The sequence below is a fragment of the Gavia stellata genome, chromosome 10, assembly GCF_030936135.1.
Source record: "Gavia stellata isolate bGavSte3 chromosome 10, bGavSte3.hap2, whole genome shotgun sequence".
In the NCBI taxonomy this organism is placed as follows: Eukaryota; Metazoa; Chordata; class Aves; order Gaviiformes; family Gaviidae; genus Gavia; species Gavia stellata.
The window spans coordinates 22,506,632-22,529,417 of NC_082603.1; the positions used below are offsets into that span (position 1 = coordinate 22,506,632).

A 22,786-nucleotide genomic window follows, 5' to 3' on the forward strand; every position below is an offset into this window, starting at 1 on the left:
GTTTTATGTTTTCCCAGACATGATCTGACAGTCCTTTGCTCCCATTTTAAAAAAAAAAAAAGGGAGGGCAAAAAAAACCAAAAGCAGCCCCTCTGAGGTCGGTCACACCACATTGGTGTAATCAGGTACACTGCCTCTTCAGGCTTCTTCACATTATTATACCTGATCTTCAGTGAAGCATCTCATGTTCGTTACTCTTGGTATTTCTTGATATTCTAAGGATTACTATTGAAAAAGTTGTTTGACCTCTGACCTCTATCACAACAAACCATACCACCATCTCACGTTTTTTAGTGAATATTTATGCTTTGGAAAATTCTGTGGGTTTTTTTTTCAAAAGGGTTATTTGTGATAAATGCCTAGTTATGTTTCTTAGATAGACGAGAAAAGTATACTCTGTACTGTTTACCATACATTTTTCAGAAAATAGCTGTTTTAAACATTTTTTTTTATATCTACTCTTGTTCCTCAGTCTGCCTTTTTAGTGGAAATAAATTTCCTACAGGGACTAGCGATGGCTTTATTATTCTTTATGAAAGAATAATAGTCCCCTTTTCATTAGCCCCTCTGTGGCTTCAGTTAAAGGTGTCTCTGTTGCATTTATTATGCCATTGTGGATAAAGTGGAGATAATTAATTACACAGTGACATTAAAGACTGAGTCTGCAATTTTGGTTGAAACAGATTAGTTTAAACCACAATGTTGTTCAGCAACAATACCTGCTGTGCTAAGTAATCACTGAGTCGGAAAGTACTTGCCCTGTTCAGTGGACAAGACCATCTTTAATCTCCAAGCCACAGCTTCCATACTGCCATACCCAATGGATGTAGTTTCTCAGCAAGACCAGGGCTTTCATGTGAAATTAAGGTTTTTCCTTCCTTCCCTCTGTCATTAAAGCCCCTGTTCTAAAGTCCCTGGAAATACTTGGAAAAAGAGGCTGTGGCCTTAGTCTACAATGTGAACATTACTTTCTCTTGTGTTGTAACATAGGAACAAACTCATCACATAAGGCTCAAAGATCCTTGAATGATGTTCGATAAAAAGATTTTTTTAAAAAAACAACTTAGCTAGTACTGTTATAAGAAAAGGCATGTGAAGAAGTTCTCCCTCAGATTCACTGAAAGGACATTAGACTTGAAAAGTCAAGCATGTCCTCTGTCGTCAAGAGTGAAGGAAGCAGAAACAGCAAGTGAGGGAGTACAGGTGGAAGCCAAGGGGAAGGGGAAGAGCACCCGCAGGTGCCAGCTGGCTGTGCAGATTTCCTGAGACGTCCCACAGCTCGGTGCAGGTCAATGTCCCAGCCATCCTTCTTCTTTTCTAGCAAGATAAACTGTGCCCACTATTTTAATGGATCCACGTATACTAAGCCTCAGTGGATTTTTTTTCAGGAAAGCCACACAACTGTCTGAATCAGTCTTCTTTTTTTTAATTGCTTAATATACTTTTGGTGATTCTTTACATTGCTTTGCTATAAGCACAATTACTATATGCTATAAGCACAATTACTATAAACACATATGCTTACCCTAAATTGTTCATTGAAAGGACACCGTAGGTTTGCTTTGGATAGTTAACATAGACTGATGATGTCTTTTGGAGGATGTCTTTCTTAGTAATTACATAATGACTACATCCACACTACATATTTTCTCACTCAAATCACATTTTCTTCCACTATTCTACTGCCCCTTTGATTCATAACTTGCAGGCATTTAGAGAAGCAAATTTAAATTCACAGTAGTAACTGCATGTGAATACTCTGTTTAGAAATCTCACTTGGTCTTGGAAAGAACTTTTTTTGGCTTTGAGTAAGATCGTAAACTACAGCATGGGATTTTGTGACCACATCCAGAGCAGAATCATGAATGTTTCTAGAAAGCAAAAGTCCAAATCCTTTAGAGTATTTTGCATATTGTGAAAGGCACAGACAGCTTTCTGTCAACTATTCACTCCTCCAAAATGGCAAATATAGCCTGTTGTCAGACTTGACAGCTCAGTCGTGCTCCTTATGCTGCCTCCCTCCTGGTAGCTCATCCGTTCACTGAAGCTACTTGTGCTAAAAGATAATATACAACTACTTAACTCCTCTTTGCCAGGTAAAAATACTTCTGCAGGGGTCCTGCGTAAGGCTGTAGATGTAACCTAACACAGGTTTGCATTTACGCAAAGAAACCATAGGAGAGGTGTAACATTTAGTCTGAAGTCATTGATGCACCTGGAATCAGTTCATTAAACAGCCTGATTTATGTCATTACCAACTCCCAAGTAAATACACTTTCTCAAAAGCTTCTTGGAAAAGGAGAAGAGTAAATCTAGTAATTAATTATACTGGGAGCAAGATAGACCCCAGTCCAACCATTGTAGCTAGTTGGGCTAACGTTTATGGCTGAGATCAGATACAGATCTATTGGTTCATCCCTCCTGCCCTGGGCTGCAGAACTGAAGTTAAATAAACATATTTAGGTCAGTATGTGTTTAGCGTTCCAATCCAATAAGAAGCAACATTGTATCCAGAAGTCTCGGAAGCTGTTTACGCTGATGAAAAACATAGAAAACCCATCTATTTATTTATTTCTTTGTTTACAGCTTGCTATAAGTGTTCTAAAAATATAAAGGAAGCATTTAATTGAGTCTAAATCTACAGCTTGAGGTATGTAAAAGAACAACTTTGAAGTATTAATGTATAAAGAGCAACCCTATGTGAAAATCATGTATTTCCTGAGACAGGGTTTGAAATAAACTCATTTAGCTATGCTTTAACTTTTAAAACAAGTAAAATCTTAGAATCATAACATTCTAATCCTGCATTGTTGAAAATATTTACCCAAAATATAGCGTAAAGGGGGTTTGTTAATGTTTTTGTTACATTTTTTACTCCCAGATAAGAGTGAGGTTGTATACCTAAAGCATTTGAGAAAGTATATTCACTGGGGACATGATAATGAGATGAATCAGTCAGGAGACAAACCCAGACTGTTTGACTGCCAGCTTGTGTCCAATTTTATGCAATTAATATGGCACACACTTTCATTTTGAAGCTTAAACTGTTGTATTGTTAATAGCTTAATTCTGCTCTCCCCTGACTCAAATAACGATGACCCACTGAATGTTGTCATTTTACCCAGCCATTAGCCATACAGCCAGAGAGACAAAAATGTATTGCTCTCTGTGGCAGAATTCAGACCATCACAAGCTCATTAATTCAAACACTGATAATGAGGGTCATTGTAAGGACTGATACAGATACAGCTGCTCTGAACTTCAGACATTTTTTGAAAGAGCCAAATTCAATATGATATATGTAAAAAATTCAAGTATATGCCTACGAGAGCAGCAGGAAAAATTTTCTCTTTCTTTTTTGTGAGATCTGACATCAGCATATAGATGGTTTCATCAATTATTGAAACAGAGACTAAGAAAGGAAAAGGGAATGATTTGGGGGTTTCTTTTTTGAAGTTTGAATGTAAAGTGCTCAGACTGAATCAGAACTAGTATGTCTGAATCTTTAGAATTAGCTGCCTCTTTCTTATACCTTCTCTTCTTTGTAACACTAGAGAGCCTTAAAAGGCTGATATTTAAAGTGGTTTAATAACTTTTGAAAGGCTGGAGTGTATCTTTTACACAAGGATATCATATATGAAATTACCATTTCCTTTTTCATTCCATGAATGCATGTGTATTGGAAATAGCCTCAAAAACTCAGTCTCTTATTAAACAATTACTCCACTGTTAAAAAAAGAACTATCTTTAGATAGTCCTGGATGAGGAACTGAGGGATGAGGGAGATCCAGGTCTCCCTGCTCCAGTGAATATTTAATTATTTATATGGCATGGAATAGATCCAGCAGGGCTGACGGAGCAATAGCAGTGAATAGAGCGGGTACAGAGGCTGGACAAACTAAGGGTCATAGCCTGGTCTGAATATTAAGTACAACGGAAAATTGTGCCTGTGTCTCCAACATCCTGGATAAATGCCCTGTCCACAGGGATTTTCATTGTTCAGGAGTGTCCTTTCTGGTTTTAATCAGAAAAGCTACCCTAGTCAGGAAGCCTTTCCTGGTGAAAGTGTAGTCTAAAACAGTAACTGTCTTTTAGTGCTAATGAGCTGAGATTTTTCAACAAAAAAGTTGGACAAAATTTTCTTGAATGCCTCTCATCGTGATCTGTTTCATTTTACCAGATGCTAACTGAGCTACTGCCATGAAAGATGGACCATTTCCCTCTGAGCTTTCAAGTGCTCTTTTGTCTTGCTTAAAAAAAGGGAGGGGGGGAGGAATGAAAAAAGATTTCTTAGTTGCCAAATTTGACAGCTGTCAGCTACCTTGATGGGGCAAAATGATGATATATCACTTCACTCAGTATCTTACAATTTAATTGTAATTAATTATGAAAGAAACTACAACTCTTCAACATGAGTGCAAATATTTTTATTTGCAGGCAGATGTTTTGCATGCTTTATTAAATTTTGTGTATTTCATACCATTCAGTGCTCAACTAAAAATAACTATAATTCTCTACCTGCACAGAGAGTGTTTCATGCAGTGTGAAGCACTAACATCATATTTACTTCCAGTATGTAAAATACGTACATTTAACAGTGGAATTAAGGACCTATTTTAAATATAGCAGTTGCTAAGCAATGTGCTATTAGCAGAACTCCAACAGCTTGGAACATTTAGCATTTTAGGACCTATGTGCTCATTTTTATATTATTATTTAGTTTGCAAAATACAGTTAGTAGTCGACAGGGAAGTTTGTAATTTGCTTAGACAATAGATGAGATTGTTTCTCAGTGCTCTTCTGGATCCTCTTCTTAGGAAAAAGAACCAAGTAAATATTATTATGTCTTGATATGTATACAACTCTATTATTTTCTTCTACAAACTGTGGCTGGGTGAAATTGTGCTGTGGTGGTCCCAGAACTGCTAGGAGTAGAAGCCAAAGCAGCAGTATCTTGCTCTACCCATGCCCACCGTCGGGCAGTTTTCCTTCATTACAGAAGCCTAGGCAGAAGTACTCTGTTCAGTTAGCAGTGGTGGCATTGAGACAGAAGGAGGGATGCCAATGTGCAAACAGATTTACAGAGCCATCCTAGCTCTAGGTGGAGGTAGGTTAACACCACACAGTTTTTCCCATCCTATCCTAAAATACATGTCATTGATTGAACAGAGCTCCCCAGGCTAATTCCTGTGGCAGAACCACCTTATTCTTGACTATACGATTAGGAAAGCACCAGGAAATTTCTTTGAATTTGCAATTGGTTTTCCTCTCCTGTGAATTTCTTTACAAGAGGAAATTATCCAGACCGACGCTGTGGCTGTGGGTCAGATCTGATCCTAGGACTTGTGCCACTCCAGACAGCTCTGAGCTCTTCCTTGTGTGCCTGCTGTATCTTACCCACCAACGTCACAGTTGTGAACATGGGAACTGTACCATGGAGATCCCCAAAACACAGCTGCAGGAAAATTTCACTGTCCTGCTCTATACCACAGTGTGCATCCATGATACACGCAAGTGCTAATCTGCAGAGTGAAACCCACAGCAGTGTCCACTGTTGCCCGTGAACCCCTTGAGACTGCCACTCTCTATGATATGTAGAGGTAAAGCCTTGACAACGCTGGAGGCAATGGGAGTTCTGCCATTGGTTTAATGGGGCCAGAAGTCACTCCAAAATCCTAAATCCTCATGACCCTTCACACAGGTGATGTCCCCAAGAGAGACGTACCAAACACTTACCATCCTCCCTTTAAACTCAGTCACAGGTGTACAGCAAAAACTAGCTCATCCAGATTTGTGGCTCCTTGGAGATTATCCTGGGTTATATAGATACATAAATGTAGTTGCCCGTATCTACAGAATCCTGATTTCATGGGATCCTAATAATTGCCCTATTTAATGTCTATTTCACATAAATATATTTTAAGTTTCCTACCATTTGTTCATAAATATACCACATTTCTAGAATTTAGGAAAGCTAAAATACTTTTACAAATATCTTTAAGGAGAAATGATTCCTTGAAGATGCTATGAGCGGAGGCTGTTCCTATATGAGCCCTTGTCTTTGATTAACCACTTAAAAAAAAAAAGGAATAGATTAATTATTAAAATTAGTCCTGTAGTGCACCTGAGCACACTGAGTGAAACCTGATTCCCACTGAATCTCGGGGTGGGAGGGATGGAGGGAGGGCTGAGGATGCTCTAGCACCTCCCAGAATTGGGCTTGCAGGGAGAAAGTCAGAAGTTTCCTTTGTGAAATAGTAAGGACTGAGTGCACCGTTTGCCAAATAGCAGTTTGGGGTTGTTTGTTAAATAATAAAAAAAAAAAAAAGAATTCAGTTCTGGGCTTGGAATCAATGCAATTCCCCTTTAGCCTATTAGACTTGCCGAGAAGTCCCTCTCAGGACACGCAGCAGTTTCTCTGACTGCTCAGCCATGTAATAACACTGAAAACAAAGGCACAAGAACTTACCATGTCACACTGTAATGTTGTTATTCACTTGATAAAACTGTGGCCATGCCACAACATTTCACGCTTTGGGTTCGCCCAAAGCTGCGAAGTAGCTCTCCTCATTACACAGGTAACTTCTCCCCAAAGCCGGCGTGCGGCAGCAGCAGTCCCCAGGCTGGCCCTTTCCAGGGCTGTGCAAAGCCTGTCCTGAGCTTGGTTTCACAGCTGCCTGCACATCTTGCTCGACTCCAGCTTGCTGCCTCTCCAGAGGCAGTTTACCTTATATTTGCTATTTCATACTCATTCACCTTGCCTGTCACCTTAAGGCAGCCTTAATTATAATGTCATCGAAAGTTTGTTCAACAAGATCTGAAGATTGTGCTGTAATTACAAAAACTAAAACGTGATTACAGCCAAAGTAAGTAAAAATCACATTATTTGGGCATAAGTAGCAGCTGAAGCCTTTTTAGATGTTTCACTGTCTCTCATCCACAAGTCCCTCAGTTTGTCCCAGTTGGAAGACTTGGGAATTCAGGTTTCCTTGTGCCTATCTATATTTTGGATTACTTTTACAGCCTACTTCTTCGATTTCTGCTCATTTGAAGCTCAGTTTTGGATACAAATTCAAATGTCTTAAGTGGTTCTATCTTTGGGCAGGCGTTTTGGGTGATTTGACTTCCCATCCCATTTGTTGAAATATGTATGGGTCTTTGGGGATATCAGTTATATAAAGGCCATCTCCCCTTTAGTCCTACTCAGTCCAAATCCTCAGTATTCCTACTCAGACCAGCTGTCCAATGTGAACTTTTTACTTTTCATTTCCCAGAAACAGCTGATGCTACTGGTATATTCATAGCAAAGAACATGCAGAGTATCACGTTGAAGCAGAATATGTTAAGTTTAGGATACCTGTTGGATTACCAGTTTTCTCTAAAGGCCACACTTGACACATTATTAACATTAGCTAGTTTTTTCTCCTGGATTTACCCATGAGTTCGTGTTATTGTTTTCCCTCAAGTTTTGCTGCATTTCTGTGTCACAGGACAGTTACAACTACTTTGTTGTTACCTATTTTGTCTCCCAAAGGACAAAATGCCGTTCCAGAGGTCTCTAACTTAGGTTGAAAAGGAAAAAAAAAAAATCCGCTACGTTGTCTAAAAGCTACTGTTTTGAGACACTGAACATTGTGTAAAGGCAGTCTATGCACTTTGCTATAGGTATTTTTTATTAACGGAGTGCTTCAAAATGGGGCAAAAACCAGCTTAAGGCTTTCATAAATCTTGGAAATGACCGGGTATTTCAGAAGTTAAGCTCACCCTCATTACCCTGTAACACTACCTCCTGCAAGGCTACCTGAGACGTATGGTACAATAATTGTGTTCTGGCAGCCGACTCCGAGAAGCCAGCATTAACCTCTCCCGCTCCCCTGATATGTACAGATTATTCCCATTAGAATGGATTGATGAATGAAAAGATCATAGTTAATGGGTATTACTTTAATGCAGAGGGCCAAATCCTATTATCCTGTGCAACGGACAGCGTAAATAGTATTTGTGTAAAGGAGCCCGACTGGGACAAAGAGAAATGGAGTCCACTGCCGCGAGGCCCCACATCTGCCAGCTGCCTGCCCCATCCTTGCTCAGCAAAACCTCTCCAGTTCTGCAGCAGGTTTATGTGGCTGAAGGGTAAGGGGGTTTGACCCATGGAGCTTCTTACAGAGCCTGTTAATGGCAATAGGAAGGCTCTCATTGACATTAGTGATCTTGGTGACGGGCTGGCAGAAAGGAAGGTTGGTCGCGTGGTTTGTGCTTGCAATCTTGATAACAGTTTCTGAAGAAGTAGCAGTGTGTATTCTCTGTGTTCATGGTACTTTGATCACATTTCACCCTACCTTTTTCAGATTAGTAAGTACATTAGGCGGGTTATACAGATTACAGTGTGTGCACTAAGTTATTTGACACGTTATTCACCAACAAATATAAGACAAAAAGTAAGTCTGCATATAATTACCCACAACTACTGACTGACTTATAATTAACTTTGAAAAATTGCTGGTTTAGGAGATATTATAGATTACAATTTTAAATATAAGGAGCTTCAGAATAGCTCTCACGATCAGTGCAAGTACAAGGTATTCAGTGAAGGATTAATTCCCTAAACTACTAATCAGCCCTATCTCCTGTCTTATCAAATTGTAAATACATTATGCTGTATTAAAGTACAAGCATGCAGCTAATTAAAGCAGAGCCTGCATTTAATATCAGATACTCCCCCTTTGACACAACAAAAATGTTCTAAGGACATACATAACAAGTGTTAACAAATGAAAGTGATTCTTTTTAAAGTGATGCTGTGCTCCTACTGCAGGCTTTTGTTTTCATTTTGGAGGATTTTTTTTTAAAGAAAAAGAGGGAGGGAGGAAAACCACACAGTCTTTCTGGAGAAACAAGTTGGGGAAGACATTAATTCTATTCATTCTACAGCTGGAAACCCACAGGAACCAACCATGGGATTACAACCAAGGATCAACAAATAGTATCTGGATGACATCCAGCTAACATTTGGTTCATTTATAAACATTTATAATAGATTCTGATGTTAAATGCTGCAAAGCAAAATAAGAATTTTTTAAAAAAGCAAGAAAGAAAACCCATCCACATTGTTAAAGGAATGCAGTATAAATTTAAATGAAAGATCAGTGAAGCCTAGCTGAGCAAACAAAGGTTCAGAACCATAATTGAGCATCATTTGCAAAACTGCTTCTTTTAGTTGCTTTTTTTCTGTTTCAAACTCAAGAAAGCAGGAAAAAAAACATACTGACATTATTCACCTATGAAACAAACATAAAATATAAGAGAGAATATGCATTAAGGAGCCTTTCAACCAAAGTTACTTTTTTAAAAATTCTTTGTGTAAACCTCAAAGTTTTTTTGTGTCACTTGAAATTTTCATACTCCAAAGACCTCGGAATATATGATGTTATTAATGTTATTCAGCAACAAAAGACATGCATTTTGTCAAGATCTATGCGATACAGTACAATAGAAAATCCAGGGGGGGGAGGTGCTTTTTTGGTTTTCTCCATTTCCCTTTTCTGTTCTTTTCTTTTCTTTACTTTACGTTTCTTAAACATGTCTACTTAGAGAAAAAAAATCTCAGCAGGAAATCGAAGAGATTTACCAATAAAATCAATAAACATTTGCAGACTGTTGGTAGTGATACTGTTGAGATAAGGTAGAGTTACAGCCCTGTTTGATCAATGTTTATTACAGGTTTCATATTTTTTTAATAGAAGTGGATCAGAAAAATGTGGGGTTTTTTCCCCTCCCGGCACTGGATTCTGTAGGTTTCATATACACAGAAACTTTATCTGCCTTGTTTCATTTAAATGTGTAAGAGTTACTGAAATTCAAAAGCATCCTGGTCTGAACTAAAAGTTCCTTTCTTCACTCCCCCCAGGTTAACTTGTTGGCTTTCGGAGTGATTATTTATAAAGTATTTCGACACACTGCAATGTTAAAGCCCGAAGTTAGTTGTTATGAAAATATAAGGTAAGTTTGCCATTTAATAAAAATTCTACCTTCAGTAAGTTTAAATACAAGCAGAGGTGAAAGTGAGTATTCAAAAGCAACAAAAGCAACAATTTAATCTTCTGGAAGATTTGTAGAAAAAGAGAGATTTTATTTTTTTTCTGTTTTCCTCTCGTATAGATTTGGAGGTAGATTTTGCAATCTTTATTTCCACTGAGCAATACCTCGTACAGTAACACTGGGGTTGTGTGAGAGTTGTACAAAGAATACAATGAGTGGCCCCTATCAACCAGAGGGTAAAGGCTGATAGCAAGGTTAAAGAAGTAATTGTCCTTTTTTCTTAAGTACTTTCCACAGCCTCTATGCTCTATGCAAGGCAAACCAGATTTCAAAGCTTATGCCTGAATTGGGACAAAATATTTGCCTTGAAGTAACAAGGAATACAGTGATAAGAGAATCAAGCCATTCACATTATTTGTAAGAAGTCTACAGTAGGACATTGTACTTTTCTGGCATTGGCCGGGGGGGGGGGGGGGGGGGGGGGGATTCTCTGCAGGATTCTTACTTTGCATGCTGCTATGATTTTTCCATCAACTCACTCTCTTTAAAACTGATTTATAGGGACCTTGAAAACCGTTTGTGCAGGAAAAGCTGAAGTGTACTATAGGGAACATTGAAAACAACTTACTGTTTGTGTTGCTTAGGAACACTCCTGCAGTTTCAATGCATTGCACTAGATTTATAGTTAGGATTTAGCAATTGTTTGATTGATTACTTTCTCTTATTCCTCACCCTTCGTAGCTTCATGTGGTGAGCTGGTTTTAATGAAGTTGAAAATTATTCATTTTCAGAGGAACAGTGCTAAAAATGCCTGTTGTTCAAAGGAAGTCCTGCAATGACTGGGCTGAGAATGAATAAGAAAGTAATCAGTGGCTTCATTTCCAAGACAACATGCTGTAATTTGCTCAAGTCTGTGAGCAAGGCTCTACAGCGTGTTGGAAAAAAAAGTCATAACTAATCAGTTGCTATAATTTTAAAGCACCAATATGCTGACCCAGGAACTATTGGAGAGTATTTGTGTTCTAAAAACAAAAACATTTTTTTTAAAAGAGAAAGAATGAAAGAAAGAAAGTCTAGTTTTACAACCAGCACCGTCTTCTGCAGTGAACCTGAAAGGCAGGCTGGGAACCCTTTGATGTCATGCACATGTACTGACCTAAGAGCATACTGTACATTTTTCTGGGTTATTTTTTGAGGAGGATAAGGCAGAGGAGAAAAAGTGGGGGAATGCTTCATAACATATGTTTTTCCTTGGGGAATTACACTAACAGTAGATTTAAATCAAATCATATGGTGCTGCAGTACACCAGAGAAAACATATCTGAAGATTAAAGAAGCCAGTGTTTTAAGGCCCTCCAGTTTTACTCCTTTGCTCTTCTGCAGTGATTATGTGAGCCTATTCATGCCACAGTGCTACAGCACACCCTAAAGAGCAGCCCACACATTTTCACTTCTCAGGCCTTTGCAGCTCTGAAGAAACTGCCTAGGCAGCATTCACCATCCAAAGCGGTGACGGGAGGAAAATAGCACGTGCCCGCATGTTGTTCACAATGTTTCCTTCCTGTCTAGATCCTGTGCCCGCGGTGCTCTTGCTCTCCTCTTCCTCCTTGGGGCTACCTGGATCTTCGGGGTCCTCCATGTCGTACAGGGATCTGTGGTTACTGCATACCTTTTTACAATCTTCAACGCATTCCAGGGGATGTTCATCTTCATATTTCTTTGCGTGTTGTCTAGGAAGGTAAGTGTCCCATTCCTTGTGGGAAGTGACTCGGGTAGTCACGTGTACCTACACAGGCAGGTGCCCAGCCCTGAAGTGCAGTCGTGGTGCAAATGTTTTATCAGAGCAAGAGAGGAAATCCTTGAGCCATTGATGGGGGAGAGGAGGGAAGAAGGGAAATATTACTATTGCTTTTGGTGGAGACAGAACCTCTGCCCAGTTCTTACCTTCTCACGTATTTTCTCCCAGTTTTAAACACAACTTATGAAACACGGAAAAATGTTTTTTTTAAAATTATGGAACTGGTTATAGTGCCATTAACCCGATGAAATAATGCAATGGGTGCAATAAAACTCACTTCCAGTCTTTGCAGTTAGCAGCAGGATTCATGCTATCCATGCGATCCTGGGATGATACTTTCCTCAGTATCCTGTCCTAAAGTCAAAAGCAGCCCCACCTTAAAACGTCTAGTGACAGATGTTTTAGATTGATAAATCTATTTCGTATTTTAATTCAATATTTTTATTTCAGATTCAGGAAGAGTATTATAGGTTGTTCAAAAATGTTCCTTGCTGTTTCGGCTGCTTGAGATAAATGGAAGGAAAACATGTGTGAGCATCTCAGTGGAAGAAGGGAGCAACCTAGATGATGCTGTTATGGATATTACAGAAAAATATGGTATTGTGAAAATATGAAATGACCCAGTTAGCAGGCATATCTCTTAACTGAATTACTGACTGGTTTTGTATATAAGTGTGCATTCATGCAGAGCATTTGTATTATGTTGTGTACAAACGGTATACAAAACAAAGTCGATTATTGCAAAACAAATATTAATGAAGACCAGGGTGAGAAGCAAATTTCTAAAGAAGCTCAAGACTTTTCATTATTTAAGTTTTGTTTCTAATATTAGAAATATCCGTAGTTCTTGAAAGCAAGATACCAAAAACCAACTGGCACAGCAGATTTTATTAATTGCTTTGCTAGTGGAAACATGTTCACTGTCTTTTTGTAGCAATGAGCTTCTTAAATTAAGTTGTATGTGGCCATCTGCAGGGAATGGGATCCATTAAATGGTCAATAGATAAAGATCTGCTTCAGCCCAGACTTTTGAAAACATTTCTTTTAATTTAAAGTAGATTAAAAAAGGAATTTGTTTAATATTATTCTCTTATCACTCTGAAATATATATTTGTATATTAATCAGTTCTTTATTTTTATAACTTTTAAAGAACTCTTTAGATCTAAAGAGCTGAGGTCAGATCTGATACAAGAATGGTGGGACAGCCATTTTATAAGTGAAAGATTATTTTGTGAATACTTTGAAAAAGATCTGGTTCTTGTTTTATTTAATTGTCAAAAAGACTGAGATCTGCTAAACTGGCACTATGATTTTGGAGGCTGTGGGAAGAAGATGCTTTCACAAGTTTGTCACTTGATAGAGATATTTGGAATCCAGACCTTGTAGGATCAAATTAAAAGTAAAGTGGTAGAAATCACCCATGCAGAAGAATACAGATTTAAATTCAAGGTTCTGTGCCTCCATACCATGTAAAATTGTAATTATAGCAGCTTTCTCTACTCATAACATCTTGGAGTCAAGCAGTTGTCTTCCTCTGAGGCTCCTGGTTTTGAAACACTTATCCTGTGTTTAACCTTGGGAGCATACCTAGATCTACTGAAATCAAAGGGAGTACTTAAGATTCAAGTTTTGCTGGATCAGGGCATAAAGACAATGCATCAGCAGTTCCACCTTTGCCATCTTACTTATTTTTAAAGTATGCTTTATTTTCACCCTTTTAGCACCTAGCTTATGTGAAGTGCTGAGCAATCCTCAGTCCATGTTGCCTTCTCAGGAAGTGTCTAGGATCTCAGATGAAGCCCAGTATTTTTACCAGTGAGGCACTGTAAATACGTAGTTGTTAATAAATCCCACTGTTGTGTTGTCTGTTAAAATAAAGAACTACTCTGAATTTTATTTATATTAAAGGAAACCTTTTTTTGGTAATGGTCAAATTTGTTTGGTTTTTATCTTTTTTCCATATACACAAGGCTTTCATTATATGCACTGCAGTGACATGCTTCATTAAGTATATTCCATGCCTCTCTCAAAATTTTGGAAACCACAAGAGAAATCTTTTTTTAAAAAAAAAAGATATTTCTGTTGGTCCTTTGAATGTAAAAATATGTGAACAAACTGAAGTACTTAGCTTTCACATTTCGACATATTTCCTTTCATTTAAATAAATACAGTGGTAAAAATTCTCATGATTATATATTATTTGCCCTGAATTATTTGCTGTATTTCCTTTGCTGTTGTATATGTTCTTCCAGCTCTGGGAAGGTGCAGATACATATTACTTAAAAGAGTATTTTTAGAAGGATATCTATAAGACATAATTTTTAATGTCCTGCAGAAATGTAACCTATAGTAAGTCTGTCTGGACAAAGAGGCATCTCTAGTAACTGTATAATGACTTCAGCATGCTCGGTTAGATTGAAAAAGTTCATTGGAAAGAAAATATATCGTAAAGTGTTTAGGTTACAATAGTCTTTTTAATGAAAGAACATCTTTTATAGGAAAACTGTGCTCTCCAATCTCTGGGTCAGATCTTCATTGAAACTCTGTTTTCCTTACATGCAAGGATGAGTTTTCATCTTTTAATACAGCACATAAGGAGCAGAAAAATTTTGTTTAGCTTCATTGCCCTAGAAGGATACTGTAATTGTCCTCCCTAACGCATGGAGAAGTACTGACAAGAAATAAAAGGGTTTATTTGCCACAGCCCTTAGTAACATGAGCCCCAACCCAGCAGAGAGAGAGGAGGAGAGACAACGGACATAAACTGCAAAAAGAGAGGTTTCAGCAAGTTGTGAAGAAGAAACCTTTTCGCCATGAGGATAGTCAAGCATTGGAAATGGTTGCCCAGAGACGTTGTGCAGTTTTGTTAATATCTTTGGAGGTTTTTAAGACTGGATAAAGCCCCCAGGAACCTGATTTCATACCTGATCCTGCATGAGCAGGAAGGTGGATGAGATGACCCTCTGAGGTCCCTTGCAGCCTGAATTGTTCTATGAGTCTGTGATATGAAATATCAAATCAGAAAAATAACAGTTGGGCATTAGTTACGATTATGTCAAGCAAACTTGCACTCAGGTGCCATGCATCAGCTGAACAGTTTTTCCAAAAATAAATTTGTGTGCCATATTTGTCAGATCAACTGGTAACTAGTTGACTAGTTTGAAAAATAAAAGCTTTGTTCAGCATCTTTTCAGATTACATGCTTTTGAGAGGTTTATGACATCTCCAGGTGGGGCCAGCTGGAAAAAAAAATAAAAAATCAATGATTGACAAGACAGATAAAAAGTAAAATATTAAGGTTTCACTCTGAAAGCAAGTGTCTGCTGAAGGGAGAAATTGTTTCCATTAAACCAATCAAAGAGAAATTTGTGTTCAATGTTGCATTTCAAGGTGTGCTTCAGAATATAATAAATAAGGTCTGGATTAAGAAAGGCTGGTTTATTCTGAAATAATTATTTCCTCAAAGAATTGGAAGTGTATTTCAAAGAAACTGCAACATTTAGGAGTTAATTATCATCACAGCCTTTGGGAGGTTCAGTCTGCCAGAGCTGTGCTGATAAACAGATCGCCTGCGCTCTTTACCTACTGGAATGAAGCAGATAGGCATGAAAACACCATAGATACTGTTCAAATTTATTCCAGACTTTCCTCCACTCTCCAGCTGTCACAGTCTTTCAATTCATAACATGGTGGTGCCCCGAAGCCAGGAATTTGCAAACTCGTGCATCTTATTGACCAGCCATATAAAGCAATGTTGAACATGGTGACTGTAGGCAGGATGAACAAATATTTGCAGGGCTGATTCCTCCGACTGCTACACCTCCAGCATCACTTTTCTCACCAATAATACCACTTTTTATATCTGGGTCATGACAGTCCCTTAAAGCCCAGTTCAGAATCACACTCTTGCCAGATGCCAGCTAGTCACAGAAGAAGTCCTACCTCCTCCTCTGAAACCTTTATAGACTAAATAAAAAAGCCAAAACTTAACCCATCAAGAAAATTAAAACTTTCTTCCTTTTGGGCAAAGAGCTAGTGGGAGGAGGGCTCCTAGCCAACAACCTGCTCCAGCCTGTGTTGCTCTTTTCAATTTGTTCTCGTGCATTCAGGACACACAGCATTACTGTGCTGTGAGACTACAGAAGTGAAGATACTACCTCACTGAAGTCATCCCCCAAAGCTATTTTTATATAAAATGAAGCTTTTGAGATGGATGCAGACTTGAAAACAGCTGGTCATCAACGCACTGATATTCTATTTAACCACAACCAAAATGTCGAGTGCAAATGTGCTAAAGCATTTTCACAAGTTGGCTGGCTCCCTGCCAGCTCAGCTCTCCTGGCCACTGCTGTGGGCAGCCTGCAGCCACCTGAAAGTCCATACTGCCTTTCTCAGACTCTGTATCTCCATGACAACCCTCCCAAACAAACCCTACAGAGAACCAAGAGCCCTTGCAATATCCAGACTTCACCAGGAGTCAGATACGTGGCCACGCATGGTACCCGGAGATCCTGGAACTGCTGCTTTGAAACAAGCTGCAAGATGTGATAAATGGAACATACAATAATTCCGTCAACTTTACTGTTACACAGCAAAATTGATAGCAGCAATTCTACTGGGTGAAAAGAACAGAAAATAGGACTAAAAAAACCACACAACAAAAAGTAGCAGTGAAACTGACTGCTGAGAATGTACTAATTTTTTTCAAACTAGAAAAAGAAAAAAGCTTAAAAAGCATATAGAAATTATCATGAAACATGAACATGACTTTTGACTGATTATATTTATCATAACAAGACCTTATTTTTTTGCCGATGCCTTATTTTTGCATCTTCCCAATGTGGGGTTGCACTTTTCCCAGAATTCCTTTTCCAGAGCTATCCCTTTAAATTTGGCAGAAGCTTTACATCTACAGACATTGTTTTACAGCTCTTTGTTTTTTCTTGCCTTGCTGGTAAGTACTCAAATTTTATTGTATTTACTCTTTTGGATTCCCAAGGAAATAGCATATTTTCATCAGGTTTCATAACATAAGGGAGCTCCTCTGTTTTCTGAAGCATTGCCAGATATTCTAATTAAAACTAGCTCTAAGACTAGCCATCAATCTTCACTGCAGTGCAATAGGCACCTCCCTTCAATGTAAGCCTTTGTATTTATTGTAACTATTTATATAAATGCTGCAGTCAGCTCTGACTTCACGTAAACCTAACACCGTTTAAATTAATTTTGTAAGACTTTTGTGAGACACTGCTGAATAATTTAGTCAAATCCAAGTTGATTATAACCAGTTCTTCTTTGCAATAACCAAGTTTAAAATATGTGTTTTTAAGAGGCAGTTCAGTGTGTCTTGTAAAATGTGATGGGAAATACTATGTCTCCAATACCCATAATCAGTTATATTTTAATCTGGGCAGGGATGTTTTCCTCCTGTGTTTGGCCCACCATGATTGGGCCTAATGGATTGAGTTAAAGGCAGCAGTCTTCAAAATCCCCCTTCTCTCCCTCTTTGAATGTTTCTACACTAAACAGACTTCTGGCACCACCTCGACTTCTGATGGGTTTCAGAAATAATTGTTGATGATACAGTAAATTTGTTTTCCATCCCTTGTGCTTAAATCCCAGTCTTACAAACACTCATGCATTTGCTCAGTTTTATGCACAACTAAGTCTTTGGCGTTAATGAGACTGCTCATGTGCATAAAGTTAAGCATATGTGCAAGTGTTGCATGATCAGGGTCTTAGGATGCCAATTTGCAGTAATAACAGATTTGCATAAACTCATGATCCCAAGCACTGGATTTTCTGCTCATTATCAATAGCAAAATTCGTTTAGCTGTTTTTCATTCACTGATGTTATGAGCCTTTTTCTTTTTTTTAAGGTGAACTTAAAGTTCATTTTCTTGCTACTCCTGAGCCATTGTTGATTTCACCCCTGTCTTCCTTAATGTATCTGTGGGGTTTCGCTCCTGTTGATACACTTATAAATGCCCACCTTAGCCATGTTTGTCTCAGCTCGTTTATGTTAATAATGACAGATAGGGTCTCACTTCTTAAGCTGAAAGTATGTTCCTTGCTGTATGAAAGAGCTACAGAAATACCACTTGCAAATACCCAGCTAGGACTCATCAAACTTCTGTGCACAAGTCACGGCTTCTGTCATCAAGGGGTTAGGCCCTAAATGAAATTAGTAGCAGCTGTAACCCATTTAGTATAGATGCCAGCTAAGGGAGAGGCAGCTTGTGCATATCTTCAGCAGCTGGGTCACATGGAAGCAGTGAAGAGCAAAGTATATCCTCACTGAAATGACACTGCACATCCTAGTGAAGGATAACTTTTCTTTCTTGTGCTTAGCTATGGTTTGTTGTTGTTACTATTGGCACTTAATGCCTATAATATAACTCCTAAAGACTTTAAGATTTGACTCTTTGTTCTCAGAAGCGGTGGTGCATACAGTCCCTCTCTAAATGGATGGGGCAGAGCCATGTATTCGCCCTCCTCTGGCAGGTACTGATAAGGACGTACCTATCCAGAGCCCCTCCACTCCGCAGTGCGTCAAGCACCCACAGCCCACCTGCAATTGCCTTCCAGCTCCCAGTTTAACCATGCAGCTGAGGATGCTGAAGTGCAACATTTGGCTTTGCAGTGAGGAAGGGATCTCAGTGCTGCAATAGGGAGGCAGAAAGAGAGAGAACTGGGATACAATGGTAAAAATGGTGATGCTTGGTGGATAACAGAACAAAGGCGTGAATGCCTCCTAACCCAAATATGTAAAGTTCTCAAAGGGGGGGGGGGGGGGGGGGGGGGTGGGAAGGGAAATAAAAGAATAAATTCTGGGACAAAATGGATAATTGAGAGCCATCATCTAGAGAAACACACACTTCCCTGTCTGAATAACTGAACCTGACAAAAGAAAAGGGGACTAGTGATGGGGAAGAGGAGGTGGTGGCATTTCAAGCGGGGGGCGGGGGGGAACCACAACCAGATTTATGGATTATTGGGGAAATGAGAGAATCATCAAATGGTAACAGTTTGCAAGGATGTCTCCCCTGAAGCTAAACAAAAATGAAAAAAAGATCAACTCAATCTTAAAGCAACTCCCAATGATATCCTGTATGCTTTTTAATGAATTATTTGTATGCAACACTTCTAGGCTAAAAATATTACAGGCTAGTGAATCAAACAGCATAATCCTGCAGAAACAGCAGGAAAATGTTTACAATAAGAGAGGAAAAGGGAAAGATCCTGTGGTTCTACTCATCTTCCACGAAACCCTGTCAGTCTATGAGATTTGCTTATACAATCACACGGCTTGAATGGTCTTGTTTGATTGGTTTTCCTCCTTTAAAACTATTTTTTTCTTCAGAAAGACATTGTGTATATGGAATACATGTGTTGTAAGCTACAAAGGAGTAGCACCCTTCTGGATCTGACAACCTTAGAGTACATCCATCTCGGAGATATTCTTCTCTGCATGTGTTGTATGTCTGTGCTGAGATGAATGAACAGAAATATACTCTAGTTATACATAGTGTATAAGGACATAAAACCAGTTTTTAAAGTAAGTTTTCCTTATAAGTGGTCAATGTTGTCTTAACTACTTGAATGACCAAAGAGTTAGATTCTCTCAACTATGTACTTCAAGCCCATTCAGAAATGGTTACATGTTGCATGGCTATTTCATGCCTCCTCACCCAGATCAAAGTTCAAGCAATACTTATGGAGGATGTTAAAAGTGACAGTTGTACCATGTCTTCTCTGCGTACAAGAGTTGCTGGTGAAGGGCTTTGTGTAACGACAATGAAGCAATAGTGTCTTCTCCAGGCCTTGTACAGTGCCAATGCAGGCTGACCTCAGAGGCTTTACCTGTCAGGTTCTGCACATAAGTGTTATGGGCTGGTTGCAGAAGCAAACATCCTCTCCAGGAGCACAGCCATGTTTTGGATCTCCCCTTTCTATAGGAGGAAGAATGGAATGGGATTTGTAATGAAAGCAGGCTTTGGATGTGGTTCTCAAGCACGCTGCATGGAGGTAATGAAAAAATCTGTCCGCCTTCGTGACAAAAGCAGTGGTTGAGACAGGTTCTGGTTCAGGTTCCTTTAGGTGCCTGTTTATTTACTACATTTACTGAACATTACTACATTTACTGAAATAGCAGAGCTGACACCAATGCAGAATTAGCGTCTGGCTCTGGTTGTCGGAGGAAGAGAGCATCTGAGGCAGGAGGCCAGCGCTGTGCCATCAGGGCTGGTGGGAGGCATGCAGGACTCGGACCAGGAGAACGCGCTGCCAGGCCTGTTACCGGTGTGTCCATCGTGGTGAGCCACCAAGATGCGAGACTCTGGGGGCTGCTGCGTTACGGGAGCAGCAAAAAGCCAAGCAGGAGGCTCCCAGGGAAGGCTGCACTGGAAGCCTGACATAAAGTGGAGGGGGAAAAGGAAAGTGATGTTGTTGTTAACAAAGTCTCTTGTTCAGCATTACGTGAGAGCATGTTTTCTGTGATCTGTACCACTGGCGCATTTAAGAGTACTTCTGCGGGTTCCCGGGATTTCACAATGCTTTACTTTAGTGAACCTAAATTTCAAATTATAATTCCCACATCTGTCACTAATGAGGGCAGCAAAACTTCAGAGATTTCTGAAAGCCATCTGGAGCCACAGAGAGCAAAATCTCTGGAGGCCAGCCCAGGAGGAAGGTATTAACCCTCTTAGTGCTGATGGAAAAGCGGGAAAGCCAGTTAATATTACTAAATAAATGAGTCTGTGTGCATCTCAAAGCCTTACTGCAATTATTTTCAGTACAGCACAATTTCTTTACCAGCCCAGGGCCCTTGAAAGCATAATCATGAGGCCAGTGCACAAAGAGGCTTCCTTGTCTCTTTGCACATGTTGCAGACTGGAGCAATCTGAGGGCATCAAGTACAGGTCTGCGAGGGGCAGGGAGCATCCCATTGTGTCCTGCTTTTTGAAAGGCAGGAACTCCGCTTTCTTAAACACCTCTGTTCCCCTACGAGGGGCTGCTCTCCGAGGCTGCATGTGGCTGTTGTAGCTTCCAAGCTCTGGCTTGGTTCTTGCAGACGAGATTCCTGTGACAGACAAGCCTGCTCCTCTGCCACTTATTTGTTTAAATGGGTTCAAAAGTTCTCAGCTTCCTGACAACTTTTTTTCCCCCTTTTGTTTTATACCAATCAGTTAATTTGCTAACATCACCCTCTGTATCTTCTGATCTTAGGCAAGCTGGCTGGCTTTACTGGTGCCTTTATCACCAGATTGCAGCCAGCACTGAGGAATGCAGGTCAGAAGGGAAATAAGGAGGGAGGGCTCTTTTGAAATGGGGAGGAACAAGGTCAGGGCCGTGGGGCAGACGGGAGGGGGTGGAAGTGCAGAAAAGGGATGTACTTTAAAAACAAACTCATGCTGCACTAATCCAACTGCTATTCAGCTTTATCCCGCTTTGCTTATACTTTGCTAGAAACCTCTTTTTATCTTCCTTTTTCTCTTTTTCTCTTTCTTATTCTGCCTGTTACAAAGTCTTCAGGACACAACCCTATTTTTCTTACATGTTTTATAAAGTGCTCTGCGTATTTCACATGACATGCTTTTATTAACTTCTGATCAAGGAGTCTGTTTCAAATGGAAACATTAGAACTGATCAGAAATGGGAACATTTTTCACAAAAGGTGATGGTTGTTGTTTTGAGACCGCTTTACTTCTTACGCAGAATTTCTGTCCTAACCAACTACAGAGCTTTTTAGCTCTCTTCCAGCAGACTTACAGTTACTCCAGATTTACAGGAGCGTGAATGAAAACAGACTGCAACTTTTGTCCTCATTACAAAAGGGACAGAGATTTAGAAGAAAAAGATTAACTGAGCAGTTTTATTAGAATAAAATGATGCTGTTTGGCTTTGGTAGCTTTGTGCTTGTTTATACCAATGGAATGATCAGAGATGCTTGTATTTCTTTTTTCCATGGGTCTGCATGTTCTAGGTGAACAGGACAGTCCTGCTTTATCTCTCAGTGTTATTCCAGATCATGGTTGAGCACAGAGGCATGACTATGAGGAAACTTGCCTTTGCTTCTGTCAGCCGTATACCAGTCGATAAAGAGAAATCCATTTTCTTTCTACCTAGCCCTAAAGTGGTTGAAGAAAGGGCCTCTTCCCTTCTCTTTTTTTTTTTTTTGTGTGTGCACGCACAGCAAAGCAAACAAAAGTTTACTTTAAACTTTTCCAAATAACTCTTTTTCCTGGCAGAGCTTTCTCTGCCTTCTGCTGGCTGAAGGGCATTGTAATTCATGCAATAAAAGGGAAAAAGATCTGCTTGTAGAGACTGTTTACTTTAAACTTCTGTTTGTTTTGCCTCCACTCTAGGAAAGAATGCAATATTTCTATGAAGCTCTGTTAATTTTTTTTTTCCCCTTTGACTGACTTGAGCACTAGTGAAAGCACTCGATCGACAAATAGGAAACCAAAGGACTTTCAATCCCTGTAGGACAGAGATAGCATGAACTGTTGCACTGCAAGCTTCTTTTAACTGATCCTCTTTGTGAGTGAATGGCTGTTACCTGGTAATAACCCATGTACTTGGGCTGAAATTTCAAACCAGTCTCCTAAGCTCAAACACTGGTACTGAAATCAATGGCGGAGTTACTAAACCACTTCAGACACTGGTTTTAAAATAGAATAAGGCATGTAAGTGCCAAACTACAGGTTTAATCAGTTGGTCACCACTCGTGGAAACATTGCCACTTTGAAGAGCTGTGTTTCAGATCCAGTTTCCAGACTAATAGACTAGAATGCTGATCTGTGAGCCGACCTCCGCACGGGGATGGAGGTCCCTGGGAGGTGAAAGCCCTGTGGTTGTTGCAGGCTAGTAGCATCCATTTGTTGTGCCTCATCACTTTGCACGTAGCAGCTCATGATTTGTTCGCCCTAAAGCAGCTGGAAACTTGA

General features: G+C 39.5%; 1 protein-coding gene across 2 annotated transcripts in view; it reads left to right on the top strand.

Moving 5' to 3' along the window:
- ADGRL4 (adhesion G protein-coupled receptor L4) overlaps positions 1-13,913 on the top strand; it is a 76,040-nt gene extending 62,127 nt beyond the window's left edge. For both annotated transcript variants that reach the window (XM_059821942.1, XM_059821943.1), the window contains exons 15-17: positions 9,908-9,999; positions 11,608-11,776; positions 12,287-13,913. In XM_059821942.1, the coding sequence (XP_059677925.1) occupies positions 9,908-9,999; positions 11,608-11,776; positions 12,287-12,349 (324 nt within the window). In that variant the 3' untranslated portion in view covers positions 12,350-13,913. The remainder of the gene's footprint in view (positions 1-9,907; positions 10,000-11,607; positions 11,777-12,286) is intronic.
- The last annotated feature ends 8,873 nt before the right edge of the window (positions 13,914-22,786 follow it).